General features: G+C 36.0%; 1 protein-coding gene across 1 annotated transcript in view; it reads right to left on the bottom strand.

Moving 5' to 3' along the window:
- The window catches only part of ATATH8 (Protein kinase superfamily protein), a 185237-nt gene that overhangs the window by 148445 nt on the left and 14737 nt on the right, over positions 1-22055 (bottom strand). Inside the window, exons 3-6 of the mRNA XM_089808697.1 lie at positions 20705-20870; positions 20423-20475; positions 7057-7200; positions 6382-6486 (exon numbers count right to left, since the gene is read on the bottom strand). Coding sequence (XP_089664823.1) covers positions 6382-6486; positions 7057-7200; positions 20423-20475; positions 20705-20870 — 468 coding nt within the window. The remainder of the gene's footprint in view (positions 1-6381; positions 6487-7056; positions 7201-20422; positions 20476-20704; positions 20871-22055) is intronic.

Genomic DNA, 22055 nt, shown 5'->3' with positions numbered 1-22055 from the left:
ATCCAAAAGGGAGTGTGACAGTTGAGTCAGCCCTTCGGAAAAGTATGTGTACACCATAGAGTGAACTCTTTGTTCCTAACACACCCAATGAACGGATACAAGTATAGAATCGAACAACTTCACTTGAGGAAGATCTTTTCTCACCGGGTAACAAAGTTGTCCAAAGTAGGGTGATTGTCTGAAATAGCGCGGTTGTGCAGAACAACATGGGTGCTCAGAACAATGCGGATGCTCAGAAAAACGTGGGTACTCAGAATAGCGCAGATACTCAGAACAATGCAGGTACTCAGAACAGCACGGGTACTCAAAACAACACGGGTACTCAAAACAGTACGGGTACACAGCAAGTACCACAAAATCAGAAGAAAGTAGCAATGGCAGGACCAAAGGAAAAATTGTCAAAATTCAACGGTGATGGGCCAGCAGATCCAATCAGACACTACAAGACATGTGAAACAATATGGACGGCGAATGGTGTAATGGACCAAGATGACTTGACTGACAGTTCCCGATGACCCTATGGGCTGTAGTGATTGATTGGTTTGCGGATGTCGATCCTGAAAAATTTACTACATAGCCAAACGTTAAAAAAGAATTCATAGCAAAGTTCTGATTACTCAGGGACGTTAATGAAATTGTAGCAAAAATATACTGTACAAAGCAAGGAAAGAATGAAACGATTCGTGTATATGCAAGAAGACTAAAAGAATTGGTGGGGAAGATGAAGAGCCCACCGGCTAACGGATTAATGAAACGATGGTTTGTTGAAGGGCTACAACCAGCACTAAAGAAGAAAATGAAGATTGTACCTCCAGCATCGTACACAGATGCGTATAATCAGCCGATGGACCTAGAGAGTGAGCAAAATAAGAGTAAAAAGAAGAAACACAAATCGTTGCACTTAGACAATTCATCTTCCGAAAGTAGCATCAACGATGATGAATCAAGTAAGAAAGTTCAAGAATTGCAGAAGGATATGCTATGAATGATGAAGGAATTTAAAAATCTGAAAAGAATCCTAACTCGATGAAAGGGGAATTGTGGTGTACGGACTATAAGGAGGAGAGCCACACAAAGGCCTCCTGCCCGAAAAACAATTTTACGATATTTGCCAAATTGCGGGACATTCCACAAAGGAATGCCCATTCAATATGAAGACAAAAGGACACCAGCAAGTGATGCTGACACAGGAAGTATCCACCATGAGAGCAAGAACAAACAATGCAACCTTAGGAGGATACCATAACAATAACTGGCACAGACGAGGCGGTAACAAAAACAATAATAACAATAATGGAGGCCGAAGTCGGATACAGTATGACTCGAGTAGACGATCGATGATACAGTGTCATGCGTGCAACCTCTAGGGGCACTTCGCCAGAGACCGTACCACAAAGGAAATGCCATAGCTATTATGCATATGGTGTGGTCTGGAAGACCGTGAGGATTTGAAATGCCCGAAGCAAGGGGTGAACATATTAAGCATCGAAACATGTGATGAGGAGATACTAGCCATCACTCACGAACAAGCAAAGAAGGCAATATACCCAGATGCAGAGGAAGAAAAGATGAGGTTGCAACAAGCATGAATGGAGTTGAAAAAACAAATGGAAACTGAAAAGCTACAAACAAAAGACACTACCGGTACCTCAAAGAGAAACCTGGTAGAGCAAAACATGATACGACAGGTAATGCAAATGGAAGTTCCTATAAAATTAAATGACCTTCTTCTTACAATGCCTCAATTGCGGACAGCGATACTGAACATGACACCACTCCCGAAAGCAACGGAAGAGACAGGAAAGGGTGGTAACAGAGCAACTGCAACAGACCCAACGCTACTAGCACTCACTATGGGAAGACATCTAACAATAGTAGAGATGAGTATCCTGGGAATCGTACTCACAAACAAAATCGTCGACAGAGGGTCAAGAGTAAACGTACTACCGGAGCATATATGGAAAAAGTTGGGACAACCTATGTTGTGGCCACCTACATTTCAATTACTCATTGTCGATCAGCACAGGATTAAACCCCTAGGGACTCTGATGACACAGCCTGTAACTATCGGTACACAGCCATTCTTATTGGATTTCGTGATCATTCCATTAAAAAGAAAAGGGTATGACGCTATCCTTGGATGGGGCTGGCTAGTACAGGTGAAGGTGAAACATGATTGGAAACGAAATACCCTGTCCGTGGAATGAGGAGACCGAAGATTTGTAATCGACTTACACACACAGATGATAGGTGAGGAGGCAGCGTTGTCGAATTCCGAAGGCGAAGGTGGAGTGGACAATGAGGGGAAGAAGAGAATGGAAACTGACGAAGAGGGAGTATTGAGACTGGAAGAAGGGTCTAACGATGATAACTTGGACTCAGTGAACGGCCTACTCCATTGGCAGATGGAGGACTGCGAGCTCTTTCTGAGCTATAACATGTTAAGGGTCGACGAAGGTAATAAAGGGGAGGAAAATGAATGTTCGAAGGAATACAGATAAGCGAAATAAGGAAAGACAATTATGACTGAAGCTGAAAGAAAAAACATACCATATGGCCAGTACAAGAGGAAGAACATATCGTACGAACCCAGCAAAAGGAAAGGTTCCACCATACGGTACACAATGAACGAACCGCACGAAAAGAAAAGGTTACACCGCACGACAGGTTTAGTAGAAAGGTGCCACCAGCAAGGAAAACACATCATACAGTCAGCATAAGGAGACAAAAAGAACTATGTAGCAACCAGAAATGTACACAGTACGGCCACCAGGCAGTACTGTACGGATCTCACATGCTGACACAAAACATGCACCATACAACAAGGGGAAGACACTACCATACACCGTACGAACAAAAAATCATGGAGACAACACTGTAGGGAAGCATCAAAAAGTATCACCACACAACAATAGAAGGAAATTGTACAAATGCAGAGAAGCAAGCGACCGTACGGACAGGAAAAGGCCACAAGAAAGGGCCACTATACGGTTGTGTATGGTTTGCGCAGAGAAAAGACGCCAAACACCGTATGATTCAAAGGAAAATATAAAATCATTGTGTTGATGTACGGACTAGGAAAAGGAAGCGACTGTGCAGACAGTACATACAACACAAGCGAACAGCAGCAAATTCGACGGTCAACGTAGTAAACAGGCATAGCACCATACGCTCTAGGGATCACTGTACAGCCTAGAGGAAGAGGGTTGTGTTGTGCGACGTAGGTAAAATTTGGTAATGTATATATGTAAATATAAATAATTAGAATAAATAAGAAATCAAAGAGAAAAGTGTAATAGATGAGCAACGACAAGATGCAAAATAATAGTAAGCTGAAGGCTATAAAGTCATCGTACGACCATCAAGTGGGAAAAAGAGCACCATACGGCCTTTATTAAGAGCATCATACAACCTCCATATAAGTACGTCATAAGGAAAGGCAAATATAGAGTAAAGGATGCCGTACGAGAACATTAGGAAGTGAGATAACACCATACGGTGGCCAAGCAAAATTGGAAGGGATGTACCGTATGGTCATCAGAAGTGACTGAAAGAGGTCATCGTATGGTCGTACGGTAGAAGAGGTACAAAACAGCATAGGAAATGGCAGAGAGCATTACCGTACGATAACCCTAGAACGTAAGTCATAGAGAAAAGAAACCCACCATATGGTGGCATAGACAACATTGTACGGCGACTCTTGGAAGAAAGAATGTGGTTCATACGACCCTTTGGAAGAATACCGTATGGTTCGATTGTGACAGGAAACACTGCCATACAGCCAAGCAATTAAAAGGAATTAGACAGTACAGGCATTAGTCTCAAGGAAACAAGGCTATAATTATAGCATACCAGAGTATGGCAAAAAGGTTCTTATAAAAATAAAAATAAAATAAAACGACAACAAATCAAAACAGTTCACAATGAATAACGTATGATACTGAAGGGAAGGGAAAGACATAAAAAGGTAGTAAAACATAAGCGGTTGGCAAAAAGAGTATGGGATTGGAAGAAAATCACAAAATTGGTGTGTTCTATGGACTTTTATGTGGGTTTGAGGGTGCTAATTTGGTCTTGGCAGCGAGGGCGCTGCCCCTCGACCCCAGCTTGTATTGCGACAGGGAGTGCGCTTAAAGCTCTGCCCCAGTACCCCGTAGGGGACGCTGCCCCTCGACCCTGTTGGGGACATTGTCCCCTAGACCCCCGGTCAGTTCAGTTATCAGTCTTGGGAAGTGTGACCAGTTGATGAGACCTAGAGCTGTTGCAAGCATAGTGTCTATCTACCAGAGGCCGAGAGAGCATTGGAGCAAGCCTTTCGAGAAGGGTGTTACGCTTTGAGGCACTCAGAGTAAGTGTTGGACGTGACGCTATCTTGGTAGATGCATAGAGAGCTTGGGAGGAGTTGACCATCCAGTTGGAGACAGCAGAGTGACACTTGGCTCAACATACCCACGAGTTGGAAGCAGAGAAGGCAGCACGGGTGGCTATCAAGATCAGATTGGCTAGGGAGACAATATTGTGTTAGCAGAGGCTACAGAGGCAACATGTTTTTGGAGACTAGTTTGATGCAGGCACCAGAGGAAAGTGAATGTGATGTGATGGAAAAAATCTATCCTGTTATAGTTAGTCACAGTTAATGTATTCCATTTTATTAATCTGTCTTGGTAGTTTTGTAATTGTTGTCCGAAGACGATTTTACTTTTTGGGGTGATGATGTTGTCAGTAAAATCTATGTAGCCGATGGGTAGAATTGTATCCAAAAGGGCGCGTGACGGTTGATTCAACCCTTCAGGAAAGTATATTACACTGTCTGGAAGGGACTATTGACCATCATCATAATCATATTGTAAACATTGGAGTGCATATTGCATATATGAATAAAGTATTTGTTCTGTGTTATATCTTTCTGTACTACATGCGATAAGTATCTGTTTACCCTGTAAGGTAAACAGCTGCCATTATATTTGGTATGTGTTTTCCAATTTGCAGCGATCTCCTATTTATATATAAAAGTGAGTAAAGAGTAGACATGTCCCTTCATGGGACATGTCTATTCATTAATATAATCACAGTTTTATAGTTATGATATCTCTAATATATATATCTTTGCTACAGTTTATCCGAGAGAAGCTACAAAACATCAACAGTTTTAGTTTAATAAATTTATCTATTGATAGTTTTGTTTCTAAATTTATTTATTTTATATACAGAAAGACAGATAATTGAATACAGATTTTATTATATATTTTTAATTAATGAATGATATATTCATAGTTTAGTTTTTATGAAACATATTTATATATATATTGAATTGATAATGAATATTCTAAATATAAATATTTTAATCAATTGAAGGGATTTATTTATTAAACTAGGATGAAAATCTGTGTTTGTCTAATTAATTTACAAATATTATCTATGATTATGAATTTCAATGGAAAGTCAAATATTACAAGAAATTACCATTGTTAATCAAGGATCATCACAAGGGCCTTGTGTCTATCCCCTGAGCACATGGAGGTGGGTTAACATTATCAGATTAACTTGCAATATAGGGGTCAGCCTGAGAGTTCCACACAGTCAGGTTGTCGTTGTCTTTCTCCATTGGAGGTCGGTGGATTTGTTCATGTGCAATTGGATGGATCTTGTCTTTCATTTTCAATACCTTTTATTCAAGTTGCAAGATAATCTCTATTTCAAATTACATCATGTATTATTCAGTAGTTTAATGATTGTACTTGCAATTGATATTGCCTTTTCAGCACTCCATAAGGAGGTTGATGTAAATTGTAATAATGTAATGAAAGGTTCATTGATATGATAGATTAGTGTTAGATCAAGATGGATCAGTGTTGGTACCAATTATCATTATGTGATCTCCCACTCTAAAAGGTCATCATAGGAACATATTTGGTGATTAAAATGAACCTAGTTGAAATTGGAAATGATGAATATGATAATTTGAGAATCGTTTCGTGATTGTTTTAGTATCCCAGTTATGTTTTAGATGTGTTGCAAAGTAGTGAAGTAAGAGAACCCATAGAAGACATATTTTCTTAATATAGTTTATCTTCTGCCTGTCCTTTGTAATGGATGTACATATGATGAACTAATGTATCTTATTTCTGCAATTATGATGTGTAGATGAAACAATGTACTTCATTTTTTAAAAATTTAAAAACTAATTTATATGTTCTTTTAGTTAGTAGTAGTTTACTGTGGGGTTCCTTAGCGGGGCATTGTGAATAAATCCAATATATTTGAAGGAATACTACAATCACATAAAAAAACTTTGGCCAATAAAAACAAATAATATGACTCCAAATATTAAGAGAACAAATATTTAGATAAACAGAAACAGAAGATATATATCTCACTTACAAGAAGTCGAAGAATGTAAATATCACGAGCAACATTGTATAAGGCATTGGGACGTTGAACTTTAACTGCAACATCCTCACCTTCTATTGTACACCCTCGATACACCTGCAAAGCTAGAAAATTAATATAATTGTATTGCGAAATATATAATTAGCACTGATGTTATGTCAAAGGGGTTAGGCCTACACGATATGGATATTGAATATCTCTCTACTTAGAAATAATATTATCATTGAGATGGAAAATAGCACTCCTAGAATATGTTCAAGTCACTCATATTTAATCCCCTGAATTATCATGAAATTAAAATTTAACGAAAGATTACTCCTTGTAGACTTGGTTTTTCATTACAAACTCAAGACATCAGCTCATACTGCCAGCTAAATGTAACTGCATTATTCATTATATTATGCATGACTCCAACCATGAGTATTCAATGTTTATTGCATTTAAACAGTAAACTTTATTATCTCTATAAGAACAGAATTAGTTGCTATTCTAAGAACAAAACTGTATCCAAGATTGCATACAAGACCATGCCACAAAGTAGGACCACCTATTAGTATCTCCAATCAATTAAGAAAGTTAAAAAAGAAAGGAGATTTGTTATAAGTATCCAATAACATGCATGCAGATCATTGAATTCATAGTTCATTACTTAATGATCAGATTTACCTGGCCAAATGATGCAGCTGCTACAGGTTCTTTGGAGAGAAAACTAAAAGCCTCATTAATCTTGCAACCTAATTCCTCCTCAATAATCTGTCTGGCCTCTTCTGTTGGAAATGGAGGCAATTGATCCTGCAACTCTGCTAGGACCTACAGTTAAATGTTAATATTGGCATTCCATATTTAGTTGTGTGAGAAACATTTCCTGGCATAAAATTCATATTGTTTTGGCAAAAGTTACTCAGTACAATAATTATTTCTATCAATAACACTTTTAAAAACTTTTAAGAGGAAAAACAATTCACAGTATTCATAAAAATATTTATCCTCCCTTAATAGAAGTAAAAATATTGAGGAATAAACAAATTCCTATTGCTGTTTTGCAATTTCCCTTATAATTTGAGAACACAGATAGATAGATCATAGAACGATGGTAGAATTCAACCATGTAAAATTGGCATGTATGTGGGGAAACAGTTTACTGAATTCAAAAAAAAATCATACGCCAGGGTTTTGTGCACACGAGCCATATAAACAAGGATATAACTTGCAGAAATCATACTCCTGAATGCAAGGAATTAAACTGAAGAATTTTTTTCTCATCAAAAAACTCAAGATAGAGAAAAAAATGTTTGTCTATAATTGATGATTCCTCATCAAGAGGAACGAAATGCCATCCAATTACTGTAGAGCAGTACTAGGCTAGACAAGAATCCTAGAAGCTGAAATGGTAACTAGCACCAAGCCTAAAATCACTAAAAACAAGGTTGACACCACAAGAGGGAATTAACTTAGTACAAAGGCAAATATAAATGTTCAAGTGACCGTACAACTCCACAAGGGAAATACGGGTAAAACACAGCATGTAAATGAAAAATAAAGACTGCTGAAGGAAACCAGTGGTCACATTTTTTCTGAAAGAAAGCACTAACTTGTATCAATATCCACCTAAGTTGTGTTGATTCTGGTTTCACACTCAAGTTCAGGCAAAAACATTTTGGGAGTTGGGTTTCATTTGGTTCATTTGTACAAAAACATAAGATAATTATATATAAAAAATATATTATAATATAGACTATATAGACTGTAGAATACATAATTTATGAAATATAAATTTAATATAAAAAATATAAAAATATATTAACATTAAAACTTATTGATATAAAAAATATTTTAAAAATTATGAAAAAATAAAAATTATTAATATAAAATAGGGATGAATGTTATTGAATCATAGCATTGGAAAAATAGTATTGTTACAACCATAGTGATTCAAATACCTCGAATGTCTATGCCCAGACATCCAGGTCATATGTGTGCCATAACAGATGGTTGAGCCCTCCATTGATTTATCGAGCACGCTGGGCAGAATTTATAAGGAGTGGAAGCAGTGGTCAATGTGCCCAGTCAATGAACTAAAACCACCTTTTTTGTACCTAGTCAAGCTCATTCCATATTTGAATTCTGTTGAGTTTTGAGCAGATTCAGTGTGTTAGTCATGAAAAACAGAGGTAGGGATGGCATAGGTGAGCAAATTAGAAACAAAAATATGGCTGGTACACAGGAAACCATATCTGTCAACAGCTAATTGACTAGGCTCACCAAACCCAAAACATATTGGCTCTGTACCCAGACCTGGTTTGAACTGGACCAAGATCCAAAGGGTTGAGGGAGAAGGACCGGTAACACAAATATCCACAAAGGACCAATGATAGGTTGATGGGACTGAAAAGTACCTTTGGTACAATGGCAGAGGACTAGGCAAAAGGAATCTGAGACTTGAAACAAATTCAATAAAACTAGGAATGCATGAAAATGAAGTACACAAACAATGACTAACACAAAGGGTAACCACAAACAAGTACAAGTATAAATAGATGTGCAAGGTTGTAATGTCCCCATTTTCTTGGAAGCATCAAAGTTTCAGAGATTAGCTTATTATTGTGACCCTCATAGGCTAATATGGTGGATTGGCACTTTATGATGGGGCATAATTTCATATTATAATATTATAATAAAGTGCAAATATAAGAATATCTTTTATCCCACACTGGGGAGAAAAGTAAGTGAGCTCCCACAAGGAAGGAATAAATTAACATGAGAGGTTCTTTTCTTATCATCCAATTATTGTCATTTGCATTTGATGAGTTCTATGGAGCCAAGAGTTTCTGCATATTATCTACTTAGTCTTTGGAAACGAAAACTCTCATAGATTAGCATAACTGAGGTGGTGAAATATCCTCCGAAAGGTTGCAAATTGAAAAGGATCCTTCAGTCCTTTCATTTGTGCTTAAATTGGAGAATACATTTATTGCTGGCTGTGAAGAGTGTCCTGAATAGTACCCGTGCTATAGTACTTGGCTTGATTATGATTGCAATTTCATCTCCTTCATTGGGTGATTTGTATACCAGGTTCTACATTCAATTTGCATCATTTAATTGGTCATTTGGCATTGTAAAGGTGGCTATTATAAGGTAGTTGTAGATGCACATTTTATATCAGATTTATAATGTCATTTGTATTCAAATTTTTGGTGTTGCAAAGCCAAGAGCCTTGGAATATTATGTTAAGCATTGAATTAGAAAATATCTCACTAAAAGAGTGATAAGTTGCAGGTCCATATATATTTGATGTAATGTGCAAATTTATATCTTTCATGATTGACATAATAGTATGTATGCCAAGTGTTTGACAAAATACCAATTGGCTGTAAGTGCACATTTTTCATTTATAATTCACATATATGCATTTGAAAAGCCAAAAGAGAATTGCATATGCATTTAGTTCTTTGCTTAGATATAATAGTAAGCAATTACAAGCTTTAGATTCCCTTTGATATCATTTCAAACAAGCATAATCAGTCTGAAACTCAGAAACAGCAAACGTAGAGATTGTATTAGAAGTGTTTGACAATATTCCTTGAGCTATAAATCAGCAAGTTGAGGTCCGAATTGTCAAGGGATATTACAATGGTATCAAAGCGGTTTCCTGCCATCCTATGGGGTAGGGAAGTTATTTTATTTTCAGATTTGTTGTTGCATTTGGAGTGACCAGCACTCTAGCATTTTTTTCTATGGCCAGACATAGGAGGACTAGTAATTCTAGAAGCCGATGGAGTAATGAGGAAGTTAGCACAAAAATGAATGTTTTGCAAGATAATATGGAGAAACTTAAGCTTCATCAACAGAGGTTGGCAGAGAGCTTATCAAATCCTAAGACAGTTGAGAGAGCAGCGAGGTATATGGTTTCCACTTTTAGAAGGCCAACATTAAGGTTGCAGAGAAGGAAGCTTGAGTTTTTCCCGACGGGTGTTTATAATTCAGATGTACCTATATTTAGTACGGCATCTACTAGTCCTATCTACATTTTTTATGATAGACTTATTTCATAGGGACATATGATTGTGTCAGTGGCAGTAGAAGATAGTGGCACTAAGCTTCAACAGGTTGAGGCTCCCAGAGGAGTTGTAGTTAGTACAGAGACAAACGATGCAGTTGTTACCGCTAATACTTCTAGCTCTCTTGGGGAGGGGATTATTATTGGAGATTTGTATGTGAGTTTTCACAGTGTTGCTCTAGTACAGGAGGCAGCTGCTTCCTTAAGTGGGATCGATGCATGTATGGAGTCACCCAGCTGTGATGGTGATTTGGGTGTTACAACGAAGTCAGTAGATGTGAGTTCATGCTCTAGCGTTATTGATTCACAATCTGGCATAGAGTCATGTGTGCAGAGTCAGGTGATGCCAGTTGAGGCTCTGTTAGGTGATGGGGATGCAGATAGTATGGACACCTTTGATGATTTGGTAGATGATTCTATGAGTTGCACCGAGTATGATACCCCTTGTCAGATATTGGGTGATGACTCCAAGGAGGTTTTCGATGAGTCCCAGGATCAATGGTCACAGGATCTTACTATTGAGGTGGAAGTTGAGACATGCAAGGAGATTGATACTGCGAGTGCTTCAATTTCTTCGGATGAGGAGTTGGTTGGGGTACATGGTAGTTGTATCTCAGATGCAAAATTATACGAGGACGATAGCACATGTATGAGTGATCTTGTGGTGGACAATTCTAATTCAGTTCATATCACAATGTAGTTAGTGAGACACGGAGCTTGCATAGGAGTCAGGGGTTACAAAGGCATCATGTGACTTATCAACTGAAGGTCAATGACAGTGACATTTCTTCATCTCTTGATCATTATGATACCATTCGCCAAATGCTAGCTACGTCTGGCTAGAGTGCTCCTATGTCAGATGAGCACATTGATAGTAATCTTTCCCTAGCAGAGGTTTATGCGCTTCAAGAGGCTATCAGGATCTTGAAGCATAGTTACTCTTAGTTAGTTGCTAACAGGGATTACATTCTGGAGTGGGGTAGCACCTATTATGAGACGTTGTTAGGGAAAGAGAAGGTAGTTGAGCTTACCCAGGAGTTTGAGGCAATTGTGGACTCTCTTCAATATACTTAGTTGACTCTTCAGGAGTCACAATCACAGTTGGATGAGGTTATCGTGAAGTTAGAGCGGGTACAGTCAACACCAGTCCCAAACCCTGTTTAGTTACATACTATGGTTGGTGGTGAGTTTGTTTCCATGGTTGGGGATGTGGTACATGATGATGTGGCAAACGCATTCGTCTAGGAGTGCAGTTGGTACCAATGAGGTAAGAGTATCAATGGAGTTAAGCTCTTATGTTGATTTGCTTCCTTCTGCTAGAAGCAAATCTATTTCTTCATCTCATACAGTTGATAGCATGGGACAATTAGCAGTGCCACTTCAGAGGGATCAGTTGTGGGTTGCAAGCGAGCAGGTTGATACTTCCACATATAATTTCTACTGCACAGAGTCTTTCATGGTGTATCTTTTGGAAAGTTCACATGTGCGGGAGGATTCATACAAAGTGTTTGAGGGCACTCTTATCCGAGGTGTAGTACCTGCCCCTAGTTCGCATTTCCGTTATCAATACTAAACTCTTTTAGGTTAGTTTCATGCTTATGATTAGAAGCATTGCTTTAAGATTATTAGAGATTATTTTACATTCAGTTGGTTATAGGATGAGATTACTTGATACTCCTTACTTCATGTATGTATGATGATTAGTTAGATGGATTATTACGTGTTTTCTTATAGATACTTACCCCATACAGCATGTGTATGGTGTGCGTGTTTGTTTTCTTTATGTATGGCGTTTCTGATGTGGTTAAGGAAGGGAGTCGTAGTCACCTGCTAGTCGGGATCTACACGATGCACCACTTCCTGCCATTGCCTGTTTAGCTTAGAATATTGTGTCTGTACATGCGTGGATTTTATGCAGGTTGCAAGTACCGGGTATCGACTTCCCTGAATTGCCAGGATGAGCATACCCTATCGCATTATCTCAATGGTAAGAGAGGGGAGATAAATTCTTAAGTCCAAATCCCATACCTTTAAGACATTTGTCCTAATTGAAAATTAGGACAAGTATCTGAGTTAGTACCCTCCGAATGTGTCGAATGATGTTAATTCGTGATTATAACCCTTTCGTTTGATTTAGTATGTGTTTTGCAATGATGGGTTTTCGTATGTTGTTTTATGAGTCTTTGGCGTATTTTCTATTAATTAACTCTAATTAAAAGATTAATTAATGATTTAATTTAATGAAAAAATTATTATGACATTTTAATATTTAATTATATTTAATTAACTGAGAAATTAATTAAATAAAAAGAATTAAATTTGGAGATAAAAGTTTAAAGTTTAAATTTAAAATGTGATAATATTTATTTAATTTAATAATAAAATATTTAGAGTTCATTTTTAAATAAATGCTAAATATTATTATTAATTGAATTAATAAAATATTTTATCAATTAAGTTTCTAGAATGAATTAAGAAGTGGAAAAGATATTAAATTATTAAAAAGATTCTACATTGCATGATGCGTGCATGAGTTTAAAATGAAAGAAATTAATTAAAAAGATAAAATAAGTGAAAATAATAAGATATTTTAATTGCATTAAGTGCGAGCATGAGATTAATTTAATAAATTATTTAATGGAGAAGTCAAGTGAAAATTAAATAAGTAATTTAATAATTCACTTAACGTGTATGAAACAATAAAAGAAAAGATAAAGAAAGATCAATAAAAAGTTAAGATGGAGTTAAAGGTTGTGAGCAAGGAGTTCTCCTGGGTGAACGCACAATCAGTGCCCCAATTTAAGGAGAGAAACCTTTATCACAATTAGAGGGTTCATTTTGAACACACAAATTTGAGGACCGCGAATTTTGGAGACACTTTGAGATGGTTATTGGATGAAAATTTTGGAAGCAAATTTCAGAAGAAGAATTCTGGGAAAATTTTCAAAGAAAGGTTCTTGAAGAGAAGTGAATTCTCTCACAATTTTCGGGGGTTGTGTATTAGCATCAGGCTCAAGTAGGGTCTTGTGTTTTGATAACTGATTAATTACGCAATTTTCCCTTTCTTGTCTTCTTCGTGCCTGTGGATTATAAATCCGAATTGTCTGGATTTCGTTGTTTGACCCTTTCGCTCTCTTGTTATGAACCTTATGATACTATATTGTATTTCATCTATATAATAGAACTAGAAGAATAAATCAATTTGAAACCCTCGTTCTAGATGAAAGAATTTAGAAATTAAACTAGGGAGAGCTTTTGAAAGAAGAGAAAAAAAATCTAGATTGAAAATTCGGGTTATATTTATAAAAGTTTATAAAATAAAATAAAATTAGAATTAAAAATTTAAAAATTTAAAAAAAAATAATGATTAATTATACATGTTTAGGGGTTAGATTGTTAAAAAAGATCCTTTTTAAATATAGTGTATATATAATACTTGGAGGAAACATATTTAAAAGATTTTAATTGAAAAGAAAACAAATATATATATATATATAATGAACTTACCCCAAACTTACCCTTTTATTCCGTCAGCAGATTCCGGGAATCGCAACATACCTACAATAATCTGACATAGTGTACCTGCGTTATTTAATGGCCAGCGGCCCTTGTAATGAGGCCGCACGGCTTTGTTTAAACTGGTGGCACCATGTGTATTATACCCTGCGGCTATATTAAAGGGCCGGCTAAATACATTCAAAAGTTTGTGTAAATAGAATTTTTATTAATACTTTAGTAAAGTAGATGTTAACTTTTCATAAAGTTTTATTAATAATTTAGATACTTTAAAAGTTTTAATAAACTTTTATTAATTAATATATGATTAAAGTTCCCTTTTTAAAAAAATTATAAGCTTACGTATTGTTAATGTTTTTAAAAAAAAAAAAAGTTATATAAAGTTATTATAATTAGATAAATATGATTTATAAAATAAATTTTATTATTATTTAATAATTTTTATTAATGGATTTTAATATTAAATGTATTAATAGTATTTTATTAATAAGTTTTATAATGTAAACTTATTATTATTTAATAATATTTATTGATAGATTTTATTATTATTTGTCAATTTAAATATTAATGCATTTTAATATAGTTTTTTTTGGTAATTATTAACTTATTAATAATTTTTGGTTAAATATTAGAAAATTGATAATTGATGAAGATATTAATATAAATATTTAGATCAATAATTATTAATTCATTTAATTAAAATTAGTTTAATTAAAGTTAATTAATAACGGATATTATTTGATAAAATTGTAAAATTATATTATTGATTTAAAACATGATGAGAGAGTAATTCTAGTTTCATTCGAACAAGTGAATAGGTCAACTTGTAAGGTTATCCAGAAATCTTTTGAACTTGAATCATACCTTGAAACTAAAACTGAAACATTACAATAACTCAATAGTATATTATCAATCAAACCAAAACTTGATACCTACGTTCTGTTTTATGTATGTTGTTTGTGTTCTGGGGTTCTTGGGGTTGTATTAGCTTGACCAGTCCTAGGTCGTTACCAAAGGCTCGAGGGTTTGTGAATGTGAAGTTATGATGATTTGTTCTCGATCTTTTCAAACCAACCAAGGTAATGTGATAGTATGCTCTATGATGGATGTATTTACTATTTTTTATTACTTTCCAGTTTCCTTGTGTGAAGCTGAGGTGTATGTATATGAGATACCTAACTTAACCATTTTTTAGTCATCGATCAGTTATATTTGATTTGCCTTCCAGTTGCTTTGAGAGGACTGAGATGTTTTGAATGATTTGTTCTTGATGATGTCATGTTGTGACATGTTTGACTTGACCATTTTGGAGTCTTCGATCAGTATTGTGATTTATTATTGGGATACTTTTTGGTTGCTCGTTGGAGAACCATTGGATGTTGTGATTTATCATTGATGCCTTCAGTTGCTAATAGAGAACTGTTGTGATCAATATGATTATTTGATGCTTTTCAGTTGCTCATGGAGAACTGATGTGATTATTGTGGATTATATTTATGATGTTTTTCAGTCGTTTGTATAGGACTGAGGTGATTTTATTATGATTCTTTGATTGAGATTTCATGAGCCTAGGGTAGGTTATCTATGTGTAGTGTCGGAAAGTGGCTTGCAATGGGGGTCGGGACCCTAAGAGGCTGCCTGGAGAAACCCATTGTAAGTTGTTTTTAATAAGTGATAACATTTACACTAAATGGGGATTAGAATAAACCTAATAAGATAATTGTATGTTCTCTCTCATGCCTTGAGTGCTAGTACAGACTAGGATGGGGTAGAGAGAACGCTTGGTTGCGACCTTGCATTCCGTAGTATGCCTCGTCAGTTTGAGAGGATACTAGTGGCCGCAGGGATCACTAGGTACCTGGGATTCTCATGAGATGCTCAGGGATTGCTCGGGTAACTTCTACGTGACTTTTGTGATGACACTTTCCCACTTGCATGGTAGATTCCTACGTGTGTCTGTGTGGTGCCTCTGGGTCTAGATGTCGATCTATGTGTTGGAACCTTTAAGTTAGTATACTTTTACGATTTCCAGGACTTAGAGAGTATTTGTGATTATGTGTTTTGATATCCTATTTAGGACTTGAGACTATCTCCTCAGCACGGTGGGAGTGGACCATTTAAGTTCCATGCGGTCGGGTGGTAGTGCTTTTCACTCTTACCATTTGAGATCCGTCCATAGTTATCGTGGCTGGAGCTTCTTGGTATGCCTATTTATCATGTTTAAATGATGTTGTATACTTATGCTTTATTCTAGTATGTTAGATTTCTTTATGCATATGTTGTAGCATGTTTAGGTGTGACATCCCTATTATGATAGTATCGATGATCTCTTTGGTAGTTTGGGATGTTACGCGTGGGGGATGGCTAGGGCCCACGATGGTCTAATGATGTTATTGACAGTTCGGAGGAACCACGCACTTAGATTAGTTGTGTTTTATGATAGATGGATAGTTGTATTTCATGTTGGATGTTTATATCTTTTATGATGGATGGATGTATCATGTATGGTATATGGTTTCATTTATTTTACTGTACTTTGTATCATGGATTCTTGGAGGATGATGTATCTTTATTTCTACTTATGTATATTCTTTTAGCCTTTCATACCCTGTGACATGTACAGTGGATGATTGAGCATTCCGAATTAATTTGCCAAGAGGCATTCGGAACAAATGTATATTAAAAGGACATTGGACTTTCTTATTATTCTTTCATGTGGATATGGTAGTTGTTAGACTTAGAATTAATTAAATTTAAATGTGACTCAACGTCTTGGGATCCTTAAGGAATGTAACCTGTATGTATGTTTACAGTTGATTGTATCTCATTGCTTCCGTTACTATGTGTTCGATGTGTATGTTTATCTTTCTTGTTAAAAAAAAAAAATGTTTAGCAAACTTAGTCAAACTTAGGTTATTTCTTTTGGATCCCTTGGCGGGGCGTTACACGAGGTTCTCGTGCTATTCAAAGGTTGGTGGGAAAGACTGTAGAGACTCTATCTACTATGCTTCCCCATAGGGATTTTGTGATTGGATTTGCTATGGGATTGACCAAGGTTTCGTGGATTAGTGGTTCGGAGTCAAAGATTGGAATTGTCTCCTGATTCCCAGTTTGATGATGATGAGCCCTTGACAGAGATTGGGAGTTTTCATCGGCATTACACTATGAGGAGTGCTCGTCACTTTTCTTTTGACCCACAGGTAGAGACTTGGTTTCACTTTGGTGTGGGTTGGCTCCAGTTTCATACCATCCATTATGGGATGGGTTAGCACCATCTTTTGCAAATGGGATTGACAACTACAAGTTAGACCCCTTTCAATATCTACACACCCAGGACAATTTCGCAGAGGTTGGAGTTGATGGTAGTGTTTCATGTACCTATTACCATCTCCACAATGCAATTGGGTGTGAGTGTCAATTTGATGGGGACTCAGGTGTGGACAGAGTTGGTATTTCAGTTGGATTGAGTTTTGATGAGTTGTTGCCTTCATCAGCGCCTAAGTCAGTTTTCAAATGATTCTGATGGTGGTGTTCATTGTTTGGATGTTGGTACTATAGGAGTCGCTTGTACACTGCAAGGATAGTACACAATTCTACCCTTGGGATCCAAGTGGACTGTGACATTCGTTTTGTTTCAGGGATTGCTTGGGGACAAGCAATCTTAGGGAGGGGAGGATCGTAATGTCCCCAATTTCTTGGAAGCATCGAAGTTTCAAAAATTAGCTTATTATTGTCACCCTCGTAAGCTAATATGGTGGTTAGAGGGTTTTCTTGGGGATTGGCACTTTATGATGGGGCATAATTTCATATTATACTATTATAATAAAGTGCAAATATAAGAATATCGTTTATCCCACATTGGGGAGAAAAGTAAGTGAACTCCCACAAGGAAAGAATAAATTACCATGAGAGGTCCTTTTCTTATCATCCGATTATTGTCATTTGCATTTGATGAGTTTTATGGAGCCAAGGGTTTCTGCATATTATCTACTTGGTCTTTGGGAACGAAAACTCTCATAGATTAGCATAACTGAGGTGGTGAAATATCCTCCGAAAGGTTGCAAATTGCAAGGGATCCTTCAGTCCTTTCATTTGTGCTTAAATTGGAGAATACATTTATTGTTGGCAGTGAATAGTGTTGTGAACAATACCCACACTACAGTACCTGCACAACAGTACTTGGCTTGATTATGATTGCAATTTCATCTCCTTCATTGGGTGATTTGTATATCAGGTTCTACATTCAATTTGCATCATTTAAATTGGTCTTTTGGCATTGTAAAGGTGGCTGTCATAAGGTAGCTGTAGATGCATATTTTATATCAGATTTATAATGTCATTTGTACTCAAAGATTTTCGGGGTTGCAAAGCCAAGAGCCTTGGAATTATATGTTAAGCATTGAATTAGAAAATATCTCACTAAAGAAGTGATAACTTGCAGGTCCATATATATTTGATGTAATGTGCATATTTATATCTTTCATGATTGACATAATAGTATGCATGCCAAGTGTTTGACAAAATACCAATTTGCTGTAAGTGCATATTTTTCATTTAGATATATGCATTTGAGAAGCCAAAAGAGAATGGCATATGCATTTAATTCTTTTCTTAGATATAGTAGTAATCAATTACAAGCTTTTAGATTCCCTTTGATATCATTTCAAGCAAGCATAATTAGTCTGAAACGCAGAAACAGTAAACATAGAGATTGTATTGGAAGCATTTGACAAATTTCCTTGAGCTATAAATCAGCAAGTTGAGGTCCGAATTCTCAAGGGATATTACAAAGGTGAATATTTTGCAAAGCATTGAAAGAAAATAAAGATCACATAGGCAAGTACCAAAACCTTCAAGTACCAACAGTCAAGAATGCATTGTAGTATTAGAATATTGTAATGTTTCTTTAATGGTCATCTTAGTTTAGGTAGTTTCTATTTATGTGAGCAAATGATATTACCGTCAATTATTGTATCAGTACAAATGCAAAGTCTAAGAATGCTCACCGGGATAATTCCATGGCTAAGGGGCCTGAGCTGACAATTCTAGGATGCAGTCAATTCTCCATAGAACCTCTCCTAAAACTTAAAGCAAAGAAGGATTGGTAGTAAAGCATAAGAATGGACAATATTATCATCCACCACTACCACAAAACTACCAGCAGCATTATTAGCACATATAAACATCATCAGCTTCACTAAAGAAATGATAAAGAAGCTTCAAATCCCCTCATTAAGACAGAAATGTATCTATTAGCGGCCTCTCAAGAAATTTGTTAATTTATGCTAACAACAATGGTAACCTGGAAGATGTATGAATTTCATATGCCAAACATCATCGGGAAATACATGTATGAGATGAATCCGAAACAATAAACTGAATCGAACACTATCACCACCATCTATGTTTAACAATAATATAAGTCTAGCATCATTTGCAATAAAGCAAAGTTCTTTAAAATCAATAAACAGCTCACTTTGCAACCGAGGACTTAAAAATGACTGTCTTTAGAGTTTAGACCTATGAGGAAAAATCATTTACATAGACTTGGATAGATCCTTCTTGGGGGTACAGTAAGTTGAAATTTTGGAACATATAACCAATAATTTAGCTGAGATCAAAGCTTCTTATGAAGGGATGCGAGAGGTTTTCCAAATGGAGTGGCAAAAGCTCTGAATTGAATCTAATTCAAAGTAATCATCAGCTCATTATCTGATCCTCAGTGATTCAATAGATAAAATTAGCAAACAGAAAAAGAGTTGAAGACTATTGAAAGCTTCCAAGACAAATTCCAGGAGGCTCAATTCAGCCATGCTCCCCAAGAAAGCAATAAAGTAGTGGATGGGCTGGCCAATGGGCTCTTGATAACAACAACCTTAACTATTATGATTTAACCCCTCATTGGTGGTTGACCAAGCTTCAACAGGATCTGAGAAAGATTCTGGATTCTGATTTGTTCAAATGTATTCTAATATGTATCTTTTTCTCTACATGCCTGGGTTTGGACTAATAACTTTCGGGCCTGGCACAGTCAAATATGTAGACTTTGATTTCTATCTAAAATGGTAAGGTTCATTTTTAACCAATTAGAAAAAAGGAAAGACTTTGTCTGCCTGCCACTAGGTGCATGAAAAACAAGAGAATAGAACAACTTTGTAATTTGGCTCCTGCAATTTTTAACAGTTTCAGTATCTCAGATTTGTTCTTTTCTAGTTCAAATATGGAACTTGAACTGCGGGACAGCAGCAATTTTGCATAGTTTGAAATTGGTTTATAGTCTGATAGTTTTCTGACTTACACCAGACAAAGATTATGTTAAAACCTTTCATGTACCAAGCCTAGATGCTGTGCACCTGGATGCAGAAAACCCAGAACAATGTCTCTGGTGTGTTAATTTTGTCAATCTAATACAATGGATTTCTCCCTAGTCAATAAAAAAGGCAATTTTATGCAGTATACCTTGCCAATAGCCTGACCTACTAGATCTGGCCTTGTAGAAATAGTCTGGCCAACTGCATTAACAGGTTAAAAGAAGAATCAGCTAATATGTCACCGCCTCAAAGACTTCAATGAAAACCTATTAATAATCTATTACTATGATCAAGGAATAAATTATTGGGGATGGTATGAGAAATAATTTTAATTGAAAACAAAAGAGATACTTCTCACAAGAAAAGTTTATGCAAGAAAGATTGAGCTATATTTTACATGAGGCATTTCAAAAGACCAAAGGTAACATGCCTTTTACAAAAGTTGGTCCAAGCTTTAGCATCATTTCTTTAAGAATTTCTCCAGTGAAGAACTCAGACTGAGATTCATTTTTTTTTCTGTTTGAGGAAGTCCTAGTTAATTTGAGTGCCTTCTCAGATTTCTCTTTTATAATCACAGATGTAAAGGCCACAGATACCTTCAAAAGATAAGAAAAGGTTAGACATCAGAATGAATAATGATCTTGCATGCCTATGTTGTGGTTCTCTAAGTAGCTTTTGAATTAACAAAGATGATTCTCAACTAGAGAAAAAACAAAGTTTTAACTTACAAATATTACTAGAAATCTAAGAGAATAATAATAATATCTAAAATGGAGAATTTCACGTCATACCATCAGTGGGTAAAACCAGCAAAAATTATTGCATGCCACTCTTGTTCAAGTATTTAAGCATGTAAATCAAAGCCTAAATTCTTAACCATAATCAGAATCTAGAAGTCTATATGATATTGCTTACACAAATTGTTGTCATTGACAGAACCACTCATATGCAATCCACCAAATTGTTTCACACAAAGTATCATCTGATTCATTTAAGATATTATCCACAAAACAACCATTGGTGAACACTGTTGCAACTGCAAAAATGGGCTACCAATGATAGCTGCACCCTTACAACTGAAGCAGTTAAAAAACCTACAATTAAAGATGTGTGGGGATTAACTATAACAAAAAGAAAGAGAAATTTCCATAATTAAGTACTATAACTAAAAAGACGAGAACGCTCTATAATTGTACAGCATGATTTGCATGACAAATAGAGAGGCAAGGAACAGTACTAACAAGTATTACACTACTGTAAAGAGATTTCCACAACCCATCAAAGTTCAGAGTTATATGGCCTTCTGGATTTGATTGTGAATATAATTTTTGTACCAATGTTTCGAATCACACTCTGTAATCTTCCAGCTCTTCTCATTTAGATGATGGATCATGGAGTGTGATTCAAAACGTTGATGCAAATTATATACACAATCAAATCCAGAAATCCATATAACTTTGAAGTATTACACTGCCCAATGACTTCATTTTAACAAAAGTAAGAAAACCAAAAATCCAGTTCTCCAGATTTTACAAGGGAATGGAAATAAAAGTTAATAGCCCACGCTCTAAATATACAGTACAATGACATATAGCTCAATAGATTGTAATGTCCCCATTTTTAGTAGGTCCTGCAGTTGCCTTGGTTAGTTCACCATCGCAACCCTCGTGTGCTGACAATAGGATTTGAGGGTCTCAATTGTGGGGTTATAGGCTTTCCAGCAGCCTATGGTGTGTTTTGGCTCTGTTTGAGGGATTTACTATTTATAGTAAGGCAAACTA

This window comes from Cupressus sempervirens, chromosome 11 (genome assembly GCF_028749045.1).
Source record: "Cupressus sempervirens isolate cs-2001-9-10 chromosome 11, ASM2874904v1, whole genome shotgun sequence".
NCBI lineage: Eukaryota > Viridiplantae > Streptophyta > Pinopsida > Cupressales > Cupressaceae > Cupressus > Cupressus sempervirens.
This window is presented reverse-complemented; position numbering and strand designations above follow the sequence as displayed.